The sequence below is a fragment of the Apteryx mantelli genome, chromosome 2 (genome assembly GCF_036417845.1).
Source record: "Apteryx mantelli isolate bAptMan1 chromosome 2, bAptMan1.hap1, whole genome shotgun sequence".
Taxonomy (NCBI): domain Eukaryota; kingdom Metazoa; phylum Chordata; class Aves; order Apterygiformes; family Apterygidae; genus Apteryx; species Apteryx mantelli.
Window position 1 is genome coordinate 143,403,788 of NC_089979.1, and position 25,406 is coordinate 143,429,193.

A 25,406-nucleotide genomic window follows, 5' to 3' on the forward strand; every position below is an offset into this window, starting at 1 on the left:
TTCACTATTTGTCAGAACTGCCTCTGTACAAAATGTTCAGCGCATCGGGGGACCCGCTTGCTGCATGCGCCCCTCCTCCCCGGAGCGGCCCCCGGCCCCGGCCCTCTCTAGCTGCAAGCCCTTCGGGGCAAGGACTTTGCACGGGGGGGGGGGGGGGGGGGGTGTCTTCAGCAAAGAAGTTTCTTGCTGCTTCCCGAAAGCATTCATGGGTGCTTACTTCCTGCCAGGGCTCTGCGCTCTCTCTGAATGAAAAGCAGCAAAAGCCAGAAGAATCGGCGTTTATCGGGAAAAAGAAAAATACGTTTATTTCCCAGAGGAAAACAAAAAGAAAAAAGGAAGCGGTTATTTCCCAGCGCCTTGCACACCGCCTGACACGCTAGGACCGAGCCCGGCCCCTCAGTGCTGCCGCAGCCGGCGGCGCACGCGGCCGTGCAGCGCCGAGCACGGCGGGCCGGGCCCGGCCCGGCCCGCGCCCCCGGGGCGCCTCGGCCCGGGCCGTGCCTGGCCGCTGCGTTCGCGGCGACCCTTGCGGTATGCGGCTGCCTTTGGCAGAGGCACATGAAGGATTTCATTGAGTGTGAAGACAGAGAGCAGAGACAGAAAGCAGAAGGAGGCGGCTGCAGCCTTTGTAGTCGGGGAGGAATGCGGAAATGTTGAAGCACTATGTCAAACTTTTTTGAAACGGGGTCAAGTCACATTCAGCCAGCGTGGGAAAGCAAGGGAAAAAAAAGTTGAGGGGGGGGGGGGGAAAGCAAACTGCTGCTACTCGTAGGCTGAGCCGAGGCCGAGAGAGCGAGCGGAGCCGGCGAGCGCCGCGCCGCGCCGAGCCGAGCCGAGCCGAGCCGAGCGGCCGCCGGGGCCGGTGCCCGAGCGCGGCGGCAGGCGGCGGCCGGCGAGCTGCGGGCGGCGCGGCCGCCAGCGCGGGGCTCCCGGCCGCGGTTTTTATTCCGTTTTTTTTCTTCTCCCCGGGCAGGGTGGGGGCGGGAGGAGCGGGCTGGGGTGCGAGCGGCAGCTGCCTGCTGCGGGAAGGTGCAGCCGGCGGCGGCGGGAGGATGCGAGCCGAGGGCGGCCGCGCCGCGGAGCAGCTACCTGTGTGGCCCGGGGGGCCGCTGCCGGGACCTGCCGGAGACGTCGCCATGTGAAGGGGCAGACCCCGGCCGGCTCCACACCCCGCCTCGCTCAATGGGAGGTTTGTTTTAGGGAGGACTCACCCCCTCCCTCCCGGGGCTGAAGATTATTTGGGGATTTGGTGGCGGTGGAGGCAGCCGCGGCTCACACCAGGTAACGCGGGAGCGCCCATGTGCTCTGCGCACCCGCCCGCCGGCGCGGCCCACACACCGCCCGCGCCGGGCCGGGGGCGCGGGGGCCGCTGCCCCGCCGCGCCGAGCCGAGCCGGCGTGGGGCGCCCCACGCCCCCGCGTCGGCGGCCGCGGGGGGGAGAGGGGGCGGCTCTGCGCTCCCGGGGAGCCCCGGGGGTCCCTCCGCGCCCGGCCCCGCCGCGCCCGCAGAGGAGGCGCGGGGGCACCGCGGGTCCCTCCGCCGCGCCCCGCCGGAGAGCTCGGCGCTCCGCGGGGGCCGCCGCCGCCTGCGCCCCGGCCGCGCGCGCGGTAGCTTTCCGCTGGGCGCCGTGGCCGCGCCGCGCCGGGCCCGGCTCGCCGCCGCCGCGGCCACGCACACGCACACGCGCGGCGCCGCCGCCGCCGGGGGGCGCCCCACGGCCCGGCCCGGCGCCGCCGCCACGCGCCACGCGCCCCCGCGGCTGCCGCGCGGGGAGCGGCGGCCCCGGCGCGCGGGGGCGGGGGCGGCCCAGGCGGGTCCCGGGCAGGTGCCGGGGCGGCGCGGGGCGCCCGCCGGCCGGGGCAGCCCCGGCGGGGCGGCCGGAGGGCGGTGGGGCGAGGCGGCGCCGCGCTGCAGCTGGAGGTGCAGCTGGGGAAAGCTGCTGCGCGTCGGGCACGGGAGCTTGTCTTCACGTTGCGCCTCTTCCTTGCGTCGCCGGCTAAGGTGTGAGATCGACATACATTTAGAAATGCTTCTGGCTTTATGCGTGGGCTCTCGTTAGGGGATCCCCGGCGCAGTACCCGGGGGACTTTTATCCTAGCATGGTAAAAATACGGCGTAGGAGTGGGTTGCAGTCGCAGTATCAATAAATTAAGAGGGGAGGGGGAGGATCGATGTGGAGCTATGGTGAGGGGAGAGGGTTTGCCCGCAGTTCTGCAGAAGGTGGTGATGAAACTGGGTGCAGAAGCAAGCTTTTGATCTCCAGTCTCATTCACTACACAGCGGACCATGCTGTTTCTGGAGACCGGCTTTCATCCTGTGCCCAATCACATCGTGTTCGGCAAGGCACTGCCAGTCACACATCCAGTGATAGCAGTCGCCATGGCCAAAACTCTTGCATGATCATAACTTTGCTGAAGTGTACATTTCAGAAAATACCTCAGCACAAAATCCTCAGTAGTATATTATTATTATATGTTTTATATATATATGTATTTCTCCTCCCCACAGGCTCTTTGAGGCAGAAACTTGTCTCTTGCAATGTGTTTGTGCAGTGTCTAACACATTGGAGAGTAGATCAAGGCTGAGACTTCGAAGTGCTATAAATAAGTAACAGTATACAGTGTGGAATATATTTCAAGGACTCCACCATGCAACATTGAAGAAAACTTTGAGTCCTGCAGTCCTGACATAAGTTCCTGGACGTAACTTCCTACCACACATGCAAAGTTAGCTCTGTTGTCCACCTCTCAGGGGATATTAAGTCCATTGCTCAGTAAAATCCCAAAGAGTGCAGCTGTGTGTTGTAGCCATCTGTGCAGACCATGGTAGCTATGTAGTGTTGTAACAGCCATGCCAAGATGTTGATACTTTGTCACCCCTGTGGTTCATGTCCTGCTGTTCCTTTGCACCATTTTTGCTTTGTGGGTAGCTATCTTCTACATTGGCTTAATTTTGTCAGTTTTAAACCATGCAAAGTAGTGAGGTAAACTGAAAGCGTAAGAGTTGCATGTGCTGCAGCAGGAGGAGGAAGGCAGGAGGGGAGAGAACCCCCAGCCTAACTCCCTCTTCTTGCTTGCTTTGTCCTTCAGATCTCCTTGGCTTTGCGCAGACAATGCTCCCCAAGACTGCATGATAGTTCCTGGTGGCTGAGGCAGGAGGCACATCAGGGCCTGTACCGAGGAAGGACGGGAGCCAGAGGGCAAGGACTTCCTCCTGCTCCTCGAGCAGAGGTACCAGCTGTGTGGCGTATCTGCAACACGAGCAAAATCCTAGTTGTCAGAAAGCAGGTGAGAGCGGGAGCTGCGCCTGAGGCACTCCAGGCGCAGGAGGAAGAGGAGCGGCGCCAGCATGGATAAGGACAGCACCAACCTGGCTGACCAGCAGTACGAATGCGTGGCTGAGATCGGTGAGGGAGCCTACGGGAAGGTGTTCAAGGCCCGAGACTTGAAGAACGGAGGCCGCTTTGTGGCGCTGAAGCGGGTGCGGGTGCAGACGAGCGAGGAGGGGATGCCGCTGTCCACCATCCGTGAGGTGGCGGTGCTGAGGCACCTGGAGACCTTTGAGCACCCCAACGTGGTCAGGTGAGGAACCAGGGCAGGCGTCCTGCTCAGCAGGGCTCCAGCTTTGGTACGTGTGTGGGAGTTTGGGTACCCACGTGGACCGGCCTCCAGGCTGGGCTCGTGGGCAAAGCGAGCAGGAAGCTGGAGCGTGGGTCGAGGCTTCAGCAGGCCATGGTGCTGCCTGCCAGGGCTCGTCCCCTCCCCGCGCGCTGCCCCCCACGCACAGACCCCGTCTCCAGAGGCACAGGTGTGCGACTGAAGTGCTGAGGCGCGGAGCCATGGCAGCACCCTCTCCTCAGGTGTGACAGTGGAAAAAAAGCAGCGACTCCTTTGTCTCAGGTGTTAGTGCTGCCGGCTGCGGCTGCTTTCAGCAGCTCCAGTCATTGCCAAACCGGCCAGGTTTGCGACAGTGCTGGGGGCACGTGCGTGCTGCCTCTCTGCATGGTTCTGTGGACGTGTGTAGTTTATCATGTTACACAGAAGCGATAGCAGAAGAATTTATGCTTTGGGGAAGGTCTTGCACTTCAGTGCTGTTTCACTGCTATTAAGCTCGCCCAGTGCTGATGGCTGTGCTACCAAAAGTAAAAAAGCACGAAAGGCAGGCTTGCTTTCCGAATGGTGGCAGTGGCATAGGGATAAACCCTGAAGAAATGACCCGTGTTCCTGAACAGATGCTATCAATGGTAATACTGGCCCTGACATAAGCTTTTACGTTTTTATGTAACTAGAAAAGTTGAGCATGTTGTCTCTGGCTTGATTAAATGGTTTACTGAACTTTTCAGGTTGTGATGAAGGAAACACAAAATATGTAGGGAATTTTTTCTAGGACTTATTTTTTCCTGGAACATTGCAGGGAGACTTTTCCTGCTGTAAATTTTATTTACTTCTGGCTTTGTGCCTCAGATTTACTGTGTGGTCACACCTTAGATTGACCAAAAGTTTTGGAAGATGATTCTGGTATAGATTTCACTCACAACCTCTAGCATCCTACAAGCATCTTTTTTATTGGTATGAACTTTAACAAATAAGCTTCACTTTGCAGATGCCCAGGTACACAGTGATTTGAAACTGGTCTGCATCTAGGTGATGATGCAGTATTAAGAAGAATATTTCCTGTTATTTTTATTATTGTATGCACACCTTACATAGCAAAAGGAAAATCTTTCATTCTTTACTAATGCCAAGCCTCTTTCAGGCCTAGAGAAACAGAGACATTCTGATGTCAGAGGTGATTTTCAAACTGGCTTGTAGCTGTGATCCTCATGTTTGTTTTAAGGTCTAAGATGAGTTTTTTTATAAGAGCTGCAAAAGGAAAGGCAAGACGGAATATTTAAAATGCAAAAGCAAATAGCTAGAGATAAATTCATTTTCTTTTATTTCAAGGCAGTGTAATAGAACAGTCTTATTTTTTTCCAAAACTGAATAAGCAAAGAGTGTATATTCTGAAATATGAAATGAGTTGGTAGAAGGTCATAGGTCTCTGCAGTGAGCAACAGGATGCAGACTGCAGCTCACCCTTTTCCGTTGCTGATCAAACAAATCCACTGTTTGATTAATAACCATTATTTTGACTGGCACCTAGCGCTGCCAAAGGCTTAGTCAATAAATTTCCAAAGTGGACATCTTAGCATGAGCAGCATACTGTGTTTGGCCACTGAATCAAGTGACTTGGTTTACAGAGGAGCGCACACAACTAACTTTCTTGGCAGTAAAGATAATTGAGAGTTCTTAAAATCTCTGAAATTCAGGCCACTAATTTCTGAGAATAAATATGGATTTAGGTGTCCAGGTTTGCACATTTACATATTTGAAAATTGTAATCCTTGTTTGGGAATAATTAAATATTACAATATTTACAATTTTTTTTTGTCAGTCATCTTTCCAGATGAAGTAAAAGAATTTTTTTAACATCTTTCTAATCTTAAATTCAGCAAATTCTTGAAAAATAAAATTTTTGAAATGCTTATGCAGATGCAGGCTTGTTCTGCTTGGGCTTAGGTACGTAGTATTACATAAATATATTGGAGTTTAAAATATTTTTATGAGTTTGAATGAAAATTCATTATCTACAAGCAGCACATATTGAGAATGTAGTTGCAGTGTAGAAATCTCTGACACTGTGTTCCAGGTCCTAATAGCGTCATTGTGAAGCCTGGAGCATTTGCTACAAGCAGCATTTCAGACACAAGGGGCTGGGTTGTTACACGTCAGGACCTTGGCTGCACACCTTTCCCAAAAATGGACAGGGGAGTAAAAGAAGCAATTTCAAGTATCATCTCTTCCAGAATGGAAGGAATGCTATTTGAAAGCTCATCTCTGTTGTGCACATTTGTAATCTGTAGAGCAGGTGAAGTTACAACTAGCATTTTGGAATGTCTGAAATCATTTCCTTGTAATGAAAAGTTACTTGAAAATATTTAAATGCCCCATTTCTGTTACAAAATACGGTAGAAGAGTTTGCAATTTATTAAGATTAGGGGACTGTTTTTGTATTATGTAAATATACTCAGGAAAGGACATACTGTAAATGAAGAGCTGCAGTTTTATGCAGCTGACCTAGCCGTACTCAATTACTGAAGATATTTTGCTTACAAAAATGTTCATTGTGCCTGCATTTGGGAAACTGGTATCATGGCAAGGTTAGTAAGTAAAAGTAATGGCACGTGCATTGTCTAAATCCTGTAATAAAAGGTACATCACTTTCAGAGCACTCGAGTGAAAACACAAATATATGAAATCAGATTTTTTGTGAAGAAAAAAATCTAGCTTTTTTCAGAATATTACAGGCAACCAGCTTGGGACAAATAAGTGAGAAATGCAAATATAATGTAGAATCTGTTATCTCTGAGTAATGACATGTGTGATCCCCGAGTTGTTCAGTGCAAACCAATAGTCAGCCTGTGAGTCAAAATTTAGACAAACTTCAAATAATTGAGGCACATATGATCTGTGCTGCTGAGCAGTCTTGGCTGTGATACTGTGACATCAATTGATAGCAACTGCAGTAATCACAGGCCGCATCTTGCTGTGCTAGATTGGTAGAACTGGGCTTTTCCAGGGAATATAGTGAGGAGCTCAGCAATCCAGGGCTTTCTGTCCCCAAGAAGTGGTGTTGAACGTGAAGAATAGTTTGGTGAGGAAAAGACCCGACACTTGCTAGGTAGAGATGTAGCTCCATGGTTTGTTGGTGACGGAGCCGTGATGCAGGACCAACAGCTACTCTGGCCCAGGATGGTCAGAGTGGGCTTAGATTCCCTTCCTGTGAGATCCTGAGAAACTCTTAGTGCCAAAACTGGGGTTGGAAGAGAATTTTCTTCCTAAAGTAGAAACATCTAAATAGCCTAGAATAAATTTATCATATTTTTTTCATGCTACTCCTTGCTAGTTATTAGAGCTTTGGGCTTCTATCAAAGTCTGTCATTTCCATAGTAATGCAATGCCCTGATGCATTTATCACAGCACAGCTACTTTCCAACAACAGATAGTGAAGCTAGTTAAGACTTCACTGCAGAATCAAACAAAAAGAGATGCTAGGTTAGAAGGGAAGAAGTCTGTTTTTCAGCAGAGAAGTGATGGTAGTGAAAGTCTCTGAACATTGACTATAAAGGGAGTCAGAGCTGGTGGACTGATCCAGAATTTCATAAAACTATCAAAAACAACATACAAAAACACCTGAAGAAAGTACAGTAAAAAGGATAATTGGTTTGTACTTAATATATTCTCCTATTCACATTTGCTCTTTTTTAAAGTTGCCTAAGTCAAGACACCTTAGTCTATTTTACTTACCTTCACAAAACAAAACAAAAAATAGCCAGTCTTCAAGAACAAATGTTACTGTGAATTGTTCTAAAATGAAGTATGCTGTAGGTTATGAAATGTCCGGTGTAATGGGGAGGATGATTGAGGTGCTCCTCTAGCTCACCTTTCAGATAATAAGATGAAATGCTTTCTTAAAACTTTACTCTGTACAGTAGTTAAATCTGGCAAAAATTGGTCCAGCACTTATGTAACTTAGTGCTGTTCTCTTTGGGAAGAAATGAAATATATGTAGACAAAGGACAGACTTTGCCAGGAATAAATGACATATTAGATTCAGGAAATTCCTGTGTGTAAAACTGGGAGTATTCCCTGCTGTAATATATGTGTAAAAATTCTTCTTGTGATTTTAATGTTAAATTCAGCACTATATTGTGTCCATTTTATATCTCTCCTGATGGTAATCAGATGCATAATTTTCCTCTAATGTTAATCGCCCATCAGACTCTGAATTTGCACTCTAGAAAGGCAGTATACAAGAAGGAATACTGTAGTTCTTGCAGTGTTTGTTTTCTAACATATATATATATATACATTCAACACTTCTGCTAGTGTTGAACCTTAAGCAAATAGAGCAAAGCTGCAAAGCTCTCTATTTTTGCTTCCTGGAACATTTTTTTTTTGATAAGTCTAACTTTTTTAGTATTCATGTGGGTTAGTGGGTCTTGTATTTTAAAACAACCAGGATTGTATTAGAATGTAATCTATTAGAATATAATCTGACCTGGGATATTATTTCAAAGATAAGCGTTAGAAGTCTTGCCATTCAACAACATGACAATTACCATATAATAAGGAATTTAAAATCATAGTTCTCTCCTTTTTCTTAACTTGCAGAATAGGTAGCCCAGATAAATTATTTCTGTTCAACATAATGATCTGCCTATCTGGAAGCATAACTTTATTCCTCAGTCTGTTTGATATAGAGAGAAGTCTGTAGGAAACCCAGTAATTACGAGTATTTATTTGCACAATTCTGCAGTGTTCAACATTTTATGTTACTTTATATCTGATGAATTATAAATGCTACCGTGAACTGCACTCTGCGGTACAGCTATATGTTGTTTTTTCCCTACATTTGCAGTCCAGTGATCCTCACCTCTTATCTTTGGCTTTGCACATGGGTGTTTCGCAGAGCACACCAACTGATGCCCTTGGCAGGGAAACCTGAGTGTGGCGGGCAGAGCCTGGCGCGTGCTTGTCTCCTGTCCCTCTGTGCACAGACATAAAGACCAGCGCTTGACACTGCTCAGGGCCCCAGAAGTATTTAAAGGCCTGGTGCTTCAAACTGCATATGCTAAGACAGAGGTATCTTTTTCATAAGCGTCTTAAAATCTCCCATCTAACCTGATACAGAGAGCATTCAGAATATGTATGCAATAACTCATCAGTGCATAGCAAAATGCTTTTGCAAAGCAATTTGAAATTGTAGTTGTTTTGCTTATTCTGTTTGTCACACTCAAATCATGTGGGATCATACAGTGGGAGAAGAATTTCAAAATGCAGTAGCTGCTTTTATTTCTCTTTCCAGCATGTGGTAACATTGGTATTGACTTTATTACTATACTGTTAATAAGTTTGAAGGATGATCTTCTCAAATGACTGAGGTGTTCCAACCCTTGAAGTGAAGCATTTCTATTTTAGGGGCGTTTGTCTCCAGTGAATTCTGCTTCCTTCCTTACTTCCTTTTTCTGCCAAGCTAATGTGAAACTTTTAGTGCATGACATCATTCCTACAGATCAACAGTGCGCAGTGCAATTTATTTTTGTATAGCACCACTTATATGGCATGTGACAAGCCCCTGGAGAGAAAGAACTGGATACCTTTACGTTGTTAGGTACAGGGAATATCCTGTACGCGGGAAGAGTAAAACAAGCTGCAGAGATGGAGTAAAACCGAAGAACAGGAACTTGAAACTTAAAAACTGCCAGGGTTAAAGGAATTATTGTGGCAGATTAGTGTCAATTAAGATAGAAGAGGTGGATGAATAATGGGAAGGAAAAACTGAATGAGCTTCGGAGTCAGTTTTAGTCTAACACAAACAGGATGGTTTGCAAGGCAGGATTTGAAGACGGGAAGTGCCTTGGCGGAGAGAGGAATTTCCAGGCTCGGGAGCAGTGCGAGAGCACGGGAGATGCTCGCTCGCTCCAAAGCATGCCGGGGAGGGGGACCTGCAAACCTGCTGGGGAGGGAGGCAGGGCTCGCCTGGAGACACAGTGTTTCCAGCGGCGAGAGGGCCAGGGGAGACAATGTGGCCGATACTGGCTGGGGTTTGATGGTAGGTAGGATTTGGAGAAGTTTGTTAAGTTGCCAGAGGATGCTGTGAAATGACCACGTGAATGCTGGCCTGTAAGCACCTGCTTGCCACCCTGTGGTGCAGAGAAAAAGCATGTGCACGGAAAATAAGTGACGGTCTTCCTGTCCATATGGATTGTTTGTTAGCAATGGATATGATGATTTAGTTTGAATACATGATCCACCAGAAACAGGACAAGAGAAGAGTATGTCGGAAAGGAAAGGTTGAATATGGAGTAGTGTTTTAAGCCCTGGGAAATTCATTTTCTGGAGTGAGTACAAGCTTTCTTCAAAAAGCAGTATTTCTTATGCTGAATTTAAGCTTTCTATAAAAAACAGATTTCCAGTCTTTGGGTGAGTAAATGTTAGTCATTTCTGATCAGGTGCAGCACTCCCTTCCTCCTGCAAGTCCATGGATGGCTCTGCCATGCTATGCAGAGAGCAGGTAGGCATCCACGGGCTGGTGGCGTGGGGCGCGGGATTCAAAGCTGAGCCCTGGGAAGAGCAGGACAGCAGATGCTCCAGCCCAGCAAGCAGGGGCAGGGGTAGGTTAACGGGGACTTTCCAGGTTGCTTCGTGGTACCTCGATGCCTACTAAGGTGTGGAGTAGAGCAGAGAGAAGGAAAGAAAGCACAGACCTTCCCAGGTGTTTGAAAGAAAGCAGGCTGTGGGCTGTCACTTAGCTATGCACTAAATGAGTCACTCAGGTACCGTCAGTGGGGTTTAAGTAGTTGTTTGAAGTTTGTCACATAGGTTAGTGCATTATCAAATAGGAATAGATATGGTGTTAAGTATGTGCTGAACTTTAAAGTCCTTCTCTGAACAGGGGTCAGGGACAAAACAGTGACTGGGACAATACACATAAGAATATGAATCACAGATGTTAATTCTTATATTGCATTACCTGAAGCATTATTTCTAGAGAAATTTTCTCTTAAAAGTTCAAACAAATTGTGGAATAGATAATATGATTATTTTGATAGAGCAGAAAGGCTGTGTACAGTAACATGAATTTGGCATGGAGAGTGGTTGTTATATGTGTCTATCTTTGAATTACTTAGTAATTCTTATTTGACTTAATTCTGTTCTGAAGTTTTAAAATTATTTTATAAAGTCTCATAACCTTAAATAAAATGCAAGCTGATATTCATACCAAAAATTTGTGACTTTTTGTAGAGCATTTGATTTTTACTCTGTGTGTGAAATCTGATTGTTTCCAGTTTTGCCAAAGAAGTGGATTCTTAATAATCTGACAGATGGTCATAAGATAACTGTGCTGTTATATACATATACGTATAACTAAGCTCTCTTTTTATTCATAAGAGAGGAAATTTTTTTCTCATATCAATTCTTCATATGAGTATTTTTCTTATGTACTTTAAATTGGAAGGGCATGATTATTTACGAGCTATACTTTTAAACTAAAAAAACATTTCTTATTAATAGATGAACTGATATAGAATTTTCCAAGGAGAATAGAGCAGTATACTTTAACCTTTTCCAGTTCGAGAGGTTTTTGATGAGAAGATCATCAAATAGTGGAAATGTGACTTCCATGAGGTTTCAAAATACATCACTATAGTGCATCCAAATTACTGTATTAATTGGCCTATTTACTTATTTACCTGTATCCTTAGAACATTTGTCCCATCCTTAAAAAAGGTGCACAAAGAAATATTCTTCTAAACAAGCGTTTAAAATCATGCCTTAAAGTTTTATAAAGCCCAGTTGTGTTTTCTCCAGGCAAAATGAATACTGTATTATATGAGTAATAAGAAACTGTTCCATATGAAGCTTCAGATGTACTTTTAATATTTTGGAAGAAGAGGGGTCTCTACCCTAAGAAGCATCCCACATAATTTAAGGACCAGGTGATGATTTCAGTTACTGAAATGAAGGCTGTACTGGAATGTGCCAATTTGCTGATATTAGGAGAGTTGCTTTGGGATAGATTTGCCTTGACATATCTTGAAATCAATTTACAAACTTAGCACAAAATTCCATATTGTTTTAAAAGCATTCATGCTAACACTGACTAGGTTTCACTCTGGTTTATCATAAACAGGTATTGATCTGTTCTTAGTAAAAGAAAATAAAACATAATTCAAATATGAATTCATCTTTGCAGGAATTTCCCACATTTAATGATTAAAAACCCCGTTCTAGTGCAGATGAATCATACTAAGCTTAAATGAAACTTACTGAGTTTGGACTTTTGCAACATTAGTCAGTGCAGAATGTTACATGTTTTGATAGAGATGCAGAAAGGAAGTGAGAAATAGAATGGAAAAGTCTATGCGAGCTTTTTTCTCTTTTATGTGAAGTCTTGGCTGGTCTCGTAATATCTGTTTGAAGCGTGGTCACTACGATAAATGCCTCAAGGTATCTGTTGCTGTTTAACACCTTCAGGGAATTCCTTTCTCCCTGAAATCACTTTGTTATAAACTGGAAATTTTAGTACTTTGTTCGCTGTTTCTTAAGTGAGCATATTTCTAGGAGCTTTCTGTGAGTGCAATTCCTCGCTGCGCTGATGCTTTTGTTTCTGTTCGGCTGTGGAGCCGGCGCTGTACTGTAAGGGTAGAATTCGATCACTATTTTTTTCACATTTGATGTGGTATTTTGCATACAGCTGCAGAGTAGACAGTTACCTTTGAAAGGAACATTTGGCTGGTTTAATTTGATTAGAGCAAACCACCTCAATCATTTCTGAACTAAGAACGTTTTCATTTTAACTTGGCAGGAGGAGTTGGGAATGTCCTGACTGCACTTCGATACATGGGGGAGTACTAGTTTGGACACACTTCTAACTCTGAAACAAAACAACCTTAGAGGACTTTGCACACTCTGCCTCTTCCCCACAAAAAGGGAGGGCTGTGAAACTCCTGATTATCACTTTTAACTTTCACTTACTGTGGCAAGGAATCTTAATCAGTCACTGTGAATGTTCCTACAAGAAGCTGGAAAAACTTAGCAGGATAGAAATGCATCATCATACATTTTAAAAAGCATATGCAATGCTAAAAGCAGATATAGGATATGAAAGTCTTCTATTTACAACAAACTTAAAACCCCCTAGAAACAGCATTTTGAGTAAAGATATGGTAAAATGCAACATATAAATATAAATGTGCTGTATTTCTCTTAGGTACAGTGTATCAATATTAAGATTCTGTCTCTTTTAGTAACTCCTAGTACAATTCTCCCCCCATTCTGCCATTCCTCTAGCTTTCATTTTCTACCCCTTTCCCTATCATATAGATATAAATATATTACCAAAGTATTGTATATTGCTTATTAAAGATTAAGAATCTTAAGATTTACAGTGTTATCTATTATTTTTGCTTTTCAGTTGTCCTCACTGGCGACCAAATCATTTTCATAGAAAAGGCATGGTGACTATCTAGAATATCATTGTGGCTTATAATAAAGTTTAATGAATTGACAAATGCTGACCCTTCAGTAGATTAGACCTGTATGGCATTCCCCTGAGAAGAGGATTATGACCTTTAAGCTCTCTGACTTTGCATTAATAGATCATTGTATTTAGAATATTTTAGTCAGAAGATTACAGTTAAAGGAAAATCTTTAGGCTGTTCTTGTGCTATGTTCTGAAAAACAATAAACACCATAAACTGTTCATCTGTGTGAGCAGCCTAACATACATTACTAATGGGGGAACTGCATTCACATCTTCCAGCTAATTCAAGAATACAGTTGTAAACTTAAGGCTTGAGTTTCTGCTGATGAAGTTAAAGTGCACAGAATTACAGTGATTTATACCCACTCTGGTTGTTCAAATCATAAATTCCTAATATTAAGATGAAAAAATATTTATTAGAGCAGGCAGTCTGTGCAGAGCTGTTCTCTCAAGTACACACATTTGAGAATTTTCCATGCAGATTTTAGATTCACAACTACTGAATTTATGGAACTATTCTGTGGTATATAAATAGTTCTCTCATCAGGAGGTTTTTCACTGATAAGGACTCAAAGTTTCTCCTAATCAGTTTTGCTGCTCCCCTTTATCTTCCCTTTTAGCACCACAAATAACCCTTCTCTGCCTTAATATTGCACTCTCAAGTATTTGATGCATATCCCAGAGTTGTCACTTATAAATTGTAATTTATACAGTGCTGTACTTCACCCAGAACTCCATCCCACATCATAGATACAGTCATTTAAGTGCTATATACATCTCACTACTTAAAGAAGAAATGCTTCTATATCTACAATTAGGGACTTTTTGGTTGCTGTACTGCATTAGAAAAAAGGTATGTCCAATTTGTTACTTATTAGTACAGCATGAGAACCTTTATTATTGATTTTCAGGTTTCTTACTGACAGTGAAAGTCAATGACCTGCATTATTTTTCTCAGCTAGAAAGTAGGTTACAAGGTGGATCTCATTTGATAATTTTTTCTAACCTCATACTTTGTTTATATTTGTGACCTTTACAACACTGAGATTGAGCAGCGTCTGCAATTTTAATTAGTGCATTGTTTATCCTTAGATAACCTTCTAGATTGTTAATAGAGATAGGCCTGCCACCAGTCTTTGATGTTTTCTCTTAGACATTTCCAGTCAATTTGTTTTCCTGATGTTCATCTCTGCTTTTTTTAAAGGCTGAGCAACCAGTTTTGATCAAAGCAGTGATACCTATATCCAGGCAGGTTTGAATCAATGACTATAGTTTGAAAATCAGAATTAAATGTTCCATTAAACTTCTAACATTTGCTGTTTTCGAAAGAGCCCAGACAAGTTAGTACTTCTGCAGGACTGAGCACCTGTATCTTTTCATTCCACTGAATCCCATTCATCACATTGCCTTTGTGTTTGTAACTTCATTAGAAAAAGAAGAGAGAGAGAGAGAGAGTTACCTGGCGTTACTTACTATTGCGCTGCTTATTGTTCATGTTGTCTTTATTCTCAAGAAAGCTAGATTTTTTTAATTACTTTTTATTTTATTAGCTCCAATTAAAACATCTGTGAGGGATGTCAGTTATACAAAAGCAAATCTTACCCAGTTGAGAAATACAAGCAGAATTGAAGGAGAGACAATAGGAGACCACAGCAGGACAAAACCAAGAATAGTTGCAAAAAAAGAATTAGGTAACCCATTTGACTGAAAATGAAAGGTATTTGTGGCTATAGATGAAACCCAAATAAGTGAATAACACTGATGAGGGAGTGTTTTTAGAAGATGTTTTAAATACATTGGAATGTCCCAGATTAATGGGATATTGTGATATCTGTAAGCAAATGTGTTTCAAAGACTGCTTAGTTTCCAGTGAGCTGAGACTGAGTGGTCAAGACCATTCTGCAGAAACAAAGCTTAAGTCACAAAAAGCAAATAGACATATAGGATTGTTCTGCCATCCTCTGGATCAGTAAAAGGATATTGAGCCTTAATTCTGGAAGAAGTTGGAAAGTCAGCTAAATTTACTAAAACCATAGTAAAGGACAATTTCGGCCACTGTTGATAAAGAAGTGGACAAACAGGACACAGTTTAAATAACAGACTTGTAGACCCCTTCAGTGAAGGAGCTGTTCTTAAAGTACAAGGAAGAGAGATCATTCTCTGCATAGTCTGAAGTAACTTGCAACAGTTGGTTTAAGAAATTTTTATAGTCAAGCCACAAGATAATTACATTTAATATCTTTGGAGAAGGGATGGTTCCAAAACTTGGTAATAACAATAGGCTTTAGAAAAGAGAGATTAAGAAAGAGGAGGTAGTTAAAAAGTCAAGAGGGAGGATATTAAAATGCTTAGATTTAGCATGGTAGCTGCTTAAATAGAGATTTGTAGCAGGACATTTTGTCACTTCAGACATATATCCTTCCTTGGTGAGATGCTCTGTCCAGCCGTTGGAAATCCTAGCTACTGTTTTGGATCTATAGCTTCTTTCTGGGTGCCAGATACAGGATGGCTTAAACATATTTGTACCTCTTTTGGTGCCCCAGCAGAGGGTTCAAAGGGAGGCACCAAACTTTCTCCATCACTCTCTCTGCTCCACTCTGTCACCGTGGAGGTACAGAAGATACACCTATCCATGTGTAAAAAAAATGAAACAGGAATGCAAGATAAGAATTGTGAGCAGTCATCTAACTTTAGCCATCAAAATATTAAATGTATGCTCCAACCTAGTGATGATTTAGTTTTTTCCATAGTGAATGGAGAGAGAGAATGTGCTTTCTGCTCGTGATTCATCCCAGCCACCCTCAGTACCTGCACTGGAATGGTGTTGATTGCCTTCTGGAAATGCCTTGTCTGGATGACTAATACAGAGTGGACTCCCAACTGATGTTAGATGAGATTAATACCTATCGGTATGGTTCAAAAGTTTATAGGTGGATAATGGAAACACTAGTAGGGAATTTGTACAGCAGATAAGAAAAGTTACAAAAGCAAATAGGAAATTATTTGGGGATCTGAGAATAAGAAGCTAGTACTGAAATCAGAGGATGCTTGGACTATCAAAAATTAGAGGAGATATTCAAATAACAAATGAGTATTACAAGGGACCTTATTTTTTTACCTAAGCCTATAGTATAGGAATTGTTGATAAGGGTTTGTAGAAGACACTTTTTTTTTAATAAGGTAGCAAAAATGTACTCCTCCTAATAGCAGATTGTGGGTTTCTGTGAAATGTACTGACTTCAAACACTCAATCTGCTTCTAGTTTGCGCTTGGCACTAAAGTACTAAAGGGAACAGGATGTAGCTGGAATGGGTAGTCACATCCTGGTTACCTCGTACCCACTCTTGAACTCCAGCACACAGAAGCCATTTCGGTCAAAACTTGTTAATCTTTTCCAAGAGGAAGAAGAGTTGAAGATGTGCATTAGAGACAGCCACTTGTTCAGGCTGCAAGTGGTTTAAGGCATCTGTCAAAGTCTTCTCAAATGCTGAGTCTCTTTCCTATTTTTCTCATTTCCCTTCACCCTTTTTTACTGGTCTGGTACAACATTTGCCACTAAGTGGGCTGATTATCTCATTATTAATAACATTCTGATGCTACGCACAGTTTTCCTTCATAATTGCCTCAGATACCTTTAGAGCAAGTTACCTGATGATACAATTGCAAGTAATTGGAAAAATTCTGGTATCTAACCCTCTGAGTTATCAAAGACCTGAAGTCTCTGATGATTGCTAGTGGTAATATACCTTTAGCTTTTGGAATAATTTCAAGTTGTGGAATTTCAAGTTTTACTTTTTTATCATCTCAAGACATGCCAGCTCACATTACTAGGCAGTAGCCTGCAAAATTAAAATCAATCTATTCTGTTAACAGATTTACCTACTGTTGTTTCCAGATTAAAATGTTTTATGTCACATGTCTGTTGGAACTAGTTCTTTCATAGCTTGAACTACAAAGCTTGAAAACAGCTTTTTTATCATGGAACTGCTAACAGAATATAACTCTAGTAAAGTAAATAAGTTGCTTTATTAAGTTGTTTGTGTATGTATAATTGCATATGGATGTGTATGTGGAAAACAAAAGCCTTGAAAATCTCAAAATTTTACTGCATTTATTCCAGGAGGTTCAGAATTATTGTATTGTAATGTGGATGAGGATTGTTATACATGTAGAACTGCAGTTAGTTTAAAATCTGGGCCTTAAAAATGTCTGAATGGATTTCTTATTGAAATTTAAAAGGCAAAATTGAAAAGGAATGAGGGCAAGCCAGAAAATATCATCCCCAAAGCTAATTGCTTTTAAAAGTTACATGACATTGAAAATTGGAGCTTGAAACTAAAATGCCATCTCATTCCTAAGTATAATAAAATAGTAAATTTTATTAAATGTGTTCTGGAAGAAGTAAATAAAAATTACAGAGCCTGATGTGAGTGGCAAAGAGCCCAGGCAATATCCAAAAGAATAAACATATGATGCTTAACCTAACTGGGGCACAGTCCATTCCAGCAGGCAACTGAACAGGGGATGTCAAATTTAAAAGTAGCAGAACAAATTTTTGAAACATGTTACTTTTTTTTTCCTCCTGTGTGCAGTAGAAATATAATTTTTAAAGGCTTTGGGGAATATTTTGGTGATGGAATCATGGTATCTCCATTTAATAGTGACACTTTTTATTAAATTTTTCAAAACTTGTAGAGTCAACATATAGATGCCAGTTACGATGGTAAAAAAACAAGAAATGCGTGCATGAAAAGCAGCTTAGGAAAAACACCTGAAATTGTGACATTTATTCATGGAAAGCCACTTCAATTCTGTGATAACTCAGAAAGTTGCTGAATGGACCTTTATAAAAAATATTAACCAAGTCCCTTCTAAGTGGAGACAGCTGGGGTCTATTTAATATCCTGTGTGAAATGGTAGGGGTCAACTTCCTGGAATAATTTAGGACTTTTATTTCATGAATATCTTACTACTGCAGGGACCTGGCGTGATGGTGAGACTCTTAAACTAAAGTGTGGCTTAAGGTAAAAGCGCTGTGGCCATAGCTTTCATCTGAGCTTTTGCGTTTGGTGCAGGATGGTAGGAAGCAATTGCTTTGAGCCCTGCGGTGTCAGGGAGAGAAGATGCTCTGTGGAGCCTTAAAAATGTTGGGCAGGCAGTTGCTCGCTTCTGCAGCTGGTTGCAGTATGTTCTTCCGATCCTCTATTCTTATGAGTTAGTCATTAGAATATAGTAAGTCTAGTGATTTGCATTTATACTGAAAGCCCTAAATACCTAAGTTGTTTTTTAATCTGGGACATTGGTTCCTAAATTGCTTTATCTATCTTGACAGTTTATGATGTCCTTTTTCCCCTTACAATTAAAGCAACCATATCTTTACTATCTAAGATCATACATTTCCTTAATGTATTCTCTGTATCCATTCGATTTAACTACTCTTGACTCCTTGAGTTTAGAATTTTATTTCATTTTCTAAGTCCTGCTATTCCATTGTACATTGGCCATATGGGTGAAACTATATTCACCTTTGCAGGCCGATTCCAGTGGCAAATGTTCACAGAGAGAAAAAAGTATCAATATATAGCACTAATTGACAGTCCAATGGCAGCTTTGTATTAAAAGCCTGTGGTGATAAAGAATGAATTGTCTTCTCGCTGTGGAGGAGAAATGATCTTTCTATACCAGAGTGGTGGGAATGATTGAGGAAGTCAAGTGCCTTTGTTGATAAATTGATAACTTTAATACTTGAGGCTAAGGAGTTAAACCTACAGAATTCCTTAAAATGTTTGTAAATAGTGAGGGGAAAACAGATTGGAAGAAGAAGGCTAGAGGGATAGAGGAGAAGAAGAGAGAGATGTGGAAATGAAGTAAAAGAAAAAGAAAAGGAGAGAGAAACCTGGCATGAAAATGCAATAGAGTTTTCAGCAGCAGATAAATTCTTTATATAAAATTAGCTGTTACTATTTTGTCATAAAATCTGTACATAAATAATGATGTCCAGTATGGTTAGAAATATGGTGGAAATTTGGCCTTTCCTTGACTGCTTATTTAAATGGAAGAATGGAGGCTTTTGAGGAGAGCTGAAAGGCAGGTGGGAGCACATAATTAAAGAGAGGTAAAGCAAGAAGTCCTGAAATGAAGATTGGGTAATTTTTTATGTTAGGTAGAAAAGAGATGGAAATTGAAAAAATGTAGTGTGTCACTGGAATAGACAAGCAGACAAGGGCCAAAAGGGGTTTTTGTAGACCCTGCTGATTCTATGGAGCCTTGCCAGTTGTGTCAGCTGTAAAAACGTTGGGAACCCTGGCTGGAGATCATAGCGATGGCATGGCCTAAGTTTCTGTTCTACTTCTCAGAACAAAGAAGTAAATAGGATGATTCCAGGGTTTGGGATGGGTTATGGAAAATAATGGGGAGTAGAAGTTCCTCCTTCAGCCCTCCTTGTCTCTCAGTATCTCCTTATTGTCTCTTGACTTATTGTTGGAATAAAACTAATTATATAAACAAGAACAAAAAGGCCACACAGGGTTAGAACAAAATCCGTCTAGTCCAGGATTTTTCCAAACTGGAAAAGAACAGATGACTCGGGGAATGGAGTAAGAACAGGACAGACCTCAAGTGATAATTTCTAGCAAATTGAGACTCTACAGTTTTGACACTGACTTGCTCTGTGATCTTAAGCGAGCTGCGTCCTCTACTTTGCAAGCCCATGCAGCACCTGCACGGGGACGTGAACCAGCCCAGCCTCGCTCCCCGGCGGATGCCCACTGGCGCCAAGAGCCAGCTGGGAGCTGCGTAGCCGCGTTAGCGCTGCTGAGCCTCAGCCTCAGCGCTGCCTGGCCTCAGCTCCTCGTGGCTCTGGCTCAGCCGACCCCGGCTGCCCAGATGGGGTACAGCACACTTTGCTTGCAAAGATTGCGAAGATAAACCTTGTTTTCGTTTGCCTATATGTAAAATTGTTTCAACACTCCAGGAACCAGACCTTGTTTTGCAAGGTTTATTATAGTTTGTTCAGTTACTTCAGAAATGTGAAAGATATGTTGTTGCAAATCAGCCAAAATACAGTTTTGTCATTTATTTACATCTGACATATGCCATCATTTACAAAATAATGAATTTATTCCAAAATTATCCTTGCATTAAAATGTAAATCCTAATCTCATGCTGCTAAAAGACGCCCCAAAAGAAATAGGTGCCTTTGCCCTGAAGTAATAAAACAGTCAAATAAAATTTATTGCCAGCTCAAAATGCTACTAACACCTCATTTTCATTGCCAAACTCTGCAAATAATCTTTAATTTGTTTTCTTTTACATATGTGTGCAAGAGAGTAAAAGAAATACTTAAAAAGCTGTACAACCTGTACAATACTTAACTCAGCATGCATTAATCTTTAAATGACTGGCTCATAGTATCATGTAAACTGGATGGAAAAAGAGGAAAACATATTTATTAGACAACTACCTGAGGAACCAGAGGATGAAAGCACCTGAGAATAGATACTTTTAGGGTTTTTTGCATGTGCTGGGAATTAATTTAAAACAAGACAGCAATGACAGGACAATCAAAGAGCACACATGGCCATGCAAGCATAGCTGTGACTGCGCAGAGCAGAAGGCAAACCTTTCTATGGAAAAAAACAGCCATGAAGCTCCATTTTTAAGAACTTCTAAAATGCAGTGTCTTAACTTCTGACAAAACGTGTAAGGAATTTGCACGGGAATGGAAATGAGGATCCCTTTTTCTGTATTGAGTGTTTAAGAGCAATTGCCTTCTGGCTAAATTTATGAAGCCAGAAAAATCTTGTAAATTTTTGCTGAGGATTTATTAGTCCCATGTGTTTCTTTCCTGTACAACGTGAATCTCAAACTGGGTCCCGCAAGTTTGTCACAGGTGAAGCTCCCCTTCAGATTAAAGAAAATTCTGGACCTGAACCAAAGCCCATTAAATACATGTACTAACTTCATGAGGCTTAGGTTAAGTCTCTTGTGTGCAGAGATTTTTAGGATTGATCAGGGCCTGTGGGGTTGAGTGAAGAGGTCAGAGGTGTTTTCATTGTCTATTTTTTTTTGACACCTCTCATTTTAAGTTCCTCCTTAGAAGAAATATTATTAAGCCTCTTCAAAAATCAATTGAACATAGTCTGGAATCCCACCGACTAAAATTACTTAATTATAGTCTCCCTGGGATAGAGTCATCTCTCCTAAGTTCGGCTAAAATCAAGTGTCTGGTCTCAGTCAGTCATCTAGGCATTCTCTGTTGCCGACAGGGAGAGAAAGTACCTCCATGGAGTTATTCAACCTACCTTCTTTCCCTTGAATATACCGGAGGCTTGCATGATCAGCTTAGGCTAACCACCAGACTTCTGAACAGCTGAATTACATGACGTACCGTTCTTTTGTGGTAGCTGAGGAGAGAGCCCAACACTCCATGGACTTCACTAGACTCTTAGTTTTTAATGGATAGCACTTGAACTATCTGATGATGGATAGCCAAAGAAAGCCACATTCAGTGGAGTTGTCAGGTTTTTTGCAAGTCTTAACTCTGCCCTCTGCACATGCTGAAGTTTCTTTTAAGTGTAACCTTAACTTTATATTCCCTTAGTTGTAATGCTTTGATTTTAGAATAAATATCCGCTCCCTGCATTTTTTTTTCCATTAGGTTACTGACATAAGAATATATAACTCTATGCTACTCCAGTTTTCTTTAAGAATACACAGAGGAACGCAATGTTTAGGTGCATAAATCTGGCTACCTTCCCAAACCAGATCCTGTTTGTCTTTCTTACTCGTGTGAGCAATTGCCATTGTCTTTGGATTTTTGGAAATAACTGCATAGTGTCACTTACTTATGGGCAGATGAGGAAATGGTTCCCAGCACATTGAGTGGAGGTGACAGACGCAGTACAGTGCCACCGAAGGCCAGCTCTGGACATGGTGCTCGCTTCAGTTTGTGCTGAAGGGAGTGGAGGGACACCCTTGGTCATCAGTTCATAGTACACTTTGCCTCACAGCACACAGCCTTCTTGGGAGTAAATCTGGCATCAAAGCCTGATCAAAGTCACTTCTCGTATGAAGTATAGCCAAAAACTGTTGTGAACTGCATCTCTGTTTTTGTGTCTTTTTAACTTCATACAGGACAAGCACGTGTGGAATTTAATAGATAAAATCTAAGGCACATTGTTAGTTTCCACTTTGTCTATTGCCATGCAACACAACTGCATCTGCCACCCAACCACCGTGCTTGTCTTGGAAGTGGGTAGATGTGTCTGGTGCATTTTCAGGAAATTTTGAGCAGTGTGGCACCATTAGTTCTAGCATGTCCATAAACAGATTCTTTCAAGAGATTTAGACATTTTTCAAGTTGTTTTCATGCAGTTTAAATAACTGGTGATAAATTGATGTTTCGATTTACAGGATAACAAGAACTGTTCATATCCATTGCTGTCCCCCAGGTAAAGACTGAGAAAGCAATGGTTCATGGTTTTGTTCATTTGAGAGTTTAAGGAAAACAAGTATTGTCATGAACTCTTTGCAGTAAATCACGAACATCCTTTCCCAAGAAGTATGGCAATATTCAGAAATTTAGCTGAGTCATAAAGCTAATAAAAAAGTTAGGAAGAGGAGACTTTGTGTACAAATAGGGCCATTGAAGCATAAAAGAGGAGCTTACATGCAGCACCCCAAGTTGTGGGATTCTCCCTGCATGAGTAAGAAAAGCAAGACCAGGATTCTGCAAATAGCGGCTATCAGAGTAAATAGTTGTGCTTTCCTGCACATACCTAGAGGAAGTGCATGTAGGCTCTGGGTTGGGGAAATAGTGAGTGAACTTGATAGGAAATTTCACTGCAAATTCCCTGCCCCAGCCCTACAGCTTGGATGCTGAGGTCAGTCAGCACGCATTTTGGATCTCCCTCAGTGGTCTCATTACTGCAGGCCCACGTAGCGTTAGCTACACTACTTAGTCCTTTCCATAAAAGGATTATAATTTCTTACATAACAAATGCATAGTTTCTCCAAGTACAGACCACATATGAATGGGTTTAAATGGCACGGAGGGCTTTACATTGCTGTCTGCCCAGTGAATGGCTGGCTAGTTATAAGAGAGAAATGACATTTCTTGGCCTTTTGTCTTCCATGCCATGTGCACAGTCAGTGAGTTCTCTTCTTTCTCTTCCTTCTCTGCTGTCAGTTCTGAAAGACACCAGGCATACAAGGGAGACTCAGCTTTAGGATGAAGTGTATGTCCTTAGAAATCGGGTAGGTTATTTGCATGCTGAAAGTTAAGCACAGCATAAGTTCCTTGGTAGTTTTGGGCTAGTGGATCAAGATCTATGACAGGTACTCTTCCTTTTTCTCTGCCCACTATTACCCTAGCTCCAAAATAGCACTTTTACTGACAGGTCTAAAAACATTTCATAAAATACTGCTCGAAACTTGTATCATGTCAACTGACAGTGCTGTCATAGTAATAAACCAACAGACTAAGAAGTTTGCACCTGATTTCCTGGAGTGGTGCTTATTTCATTCTCTTATGAAGGATTTTCTTTGCTGTAGTGTCATCTAGAGAGCCAAGAAGCAAATTTGCTTTGGAGTTACAACTTTAAAAATGTTGAAAAAAACCACCTCAGGAACTGCTGTGATCCTGCAAGGATTTTAAGGACTGTATGAGACAGAACATTTGATTTGATGCTGTGACTACTTTTTATATCAAGTTTGGGTAGTCTTCTTCCCTTTGTTATTTTTGATATGTTAAGCTCACTGTAAGTTAATTGTCTCAAGTGTAGACAATTTCTAAATGGAAGAGAGATTAGATTATTAAGCTACTAAAGACAAGAATAAGTGATAATTTATAAAGTTATGAAATTTTCTGAAGATCAGTCGTTGGTTTTATTAAAGCCCAGGAAGGAGATGATCATCTTAGATATGGCACAATCCTGAATCTGAAATGTAAACTGAAATGTGGAATTTGTAACAATCAATCTGATTGTGGACTATACATGAATAAAGACTGGATTTCGCTGTGTCCCTTCTTGTGCTAGGTACGGCTGGGAGTCAAGGATAACTTCTGTGGTCCTTTCATTTGAATTAAACAAAATCAGTATTCAGACATCAGTTTTATTTGCATGTTGAGCAATTTAAACGATGGAAACCATGTAAAAAGGAATGCAACTTTCCCTGAGGAAGGTATTCTACAAAAAATTTAAAGCATTTAATAAAAGATGCACATACAGTACCAATGAATCAGAGCATCTTTAATTTGTACTCTAAACTGGAAGCTTTTGCGTGCTCTCAGTACTGTATAACAGCAGTATACATAACTCTGAAAAGCAGCATACATTTGCATGCCTGAGGACCGCATGAGAGCAGTACAAATAGGTCAGACAGCTATTGCTGATCTTAAAGAATCTGTCCGTGACTTTCTTTGCAACAGGCCATGCTATTTTTCTGATTTGTGAGTGACTTGGCCTGTCCCACACTGAGAGTCTAACAGTCCGTTTGGTGGGGCAATACAAAGAGTAAATATCGTCATCAACAGACTGATATTTTCTCTAGATATTGCTCAGTGCATGGCCAAGTTTGGGGTTAAAATCAATTCCAATCAGATGAAGGTGTTAATGGTCTAGTAAGAAGTAAGTGTTTTGGAAACAGGTGGGTTATAGGTTGAGTCCTGAAACTGAAGTTCTGCTAGTGAGAATATTGTTTGAAATATTGAGCCTTTCCAGATTCATTTCTGTTCCTTGGCTAAAATAATCTCCCTTCCCCTAGAAGGTGAACAAGAAATGGCAGTGTTAGAGCTAGAAAAGACAGCATTATGCTATAAACAAAGAGAGGTGTAGAGAACATCTTGTCAAACATAATTTTTGTTGAAATAAAACTCTAACAACTGAATCCTTTAGTGACTTCGGTGGCACAGTGAGTAAATTTGGCCTTTTCATCTTTTGGGCCCAAACTCTGGCTTCTGTTGAAAATAAAAATTAGTTTTGGTGGTTTCATCTGAGCAGACATTTGTCTGCATCACAAAACCATTCAATCTGGCACCTGGGCTGGCCTGGGCTCATGTGGGGCCTGGCACAGGAGAACGGGGGTGTTGCAGGTCAGGGCTGAAGTCAGAGCTGCGTGTTGAAAGCTTGCCCAGGCAGCCCACACTGTCGGACCTTCGCCAGTGCTATTTACTTCACTTTCTAGAGCATCTATTTCTCTCTGTCCCTTTCTCTGTCTTTCTTTCTCACACACACTTAAAGAACAAGAACATCTTTTATGAAGCTAAGCATTTTAAATAATTTTTCCAAGGCAGAAAGGGGAGAGACTGGAAAAAA

General features: G+C 42.1%; 1 protein-coding gene across 3 annotated transcripts in view; it reads left to right on the top strand.

Moving 5' to 3' along the window:
• The first annotated feature begins 941 nt into the window (after positions 1-941).
• Positions 942-25,406, top strand: part of CDK6 (cyclin dependent kinase 6) — a 140,806-nt gene continuing 116,341 nt past the window's right edge. For 2 of the 3 annotated variants that reach the window (XM_067291690.1, XM_067291688.1), the window contains exons 1-2: positions 942-1,281; positions 3,090-3,581. In XM_067291690.1, coding sequence (XP_067147791.1) covers positions 3,349-3,581 — 233 coding nt within the window. In that variant the 5' untranslated portion in view covers positions 942-1,281; positions 3,090-3,348. The remainder of the gene's footprint in view (positions 1,282-3,089; positions 3,582-25,406) is intronic. The other variant, XM_067291689.1, reaches the window with a different exon arrangement.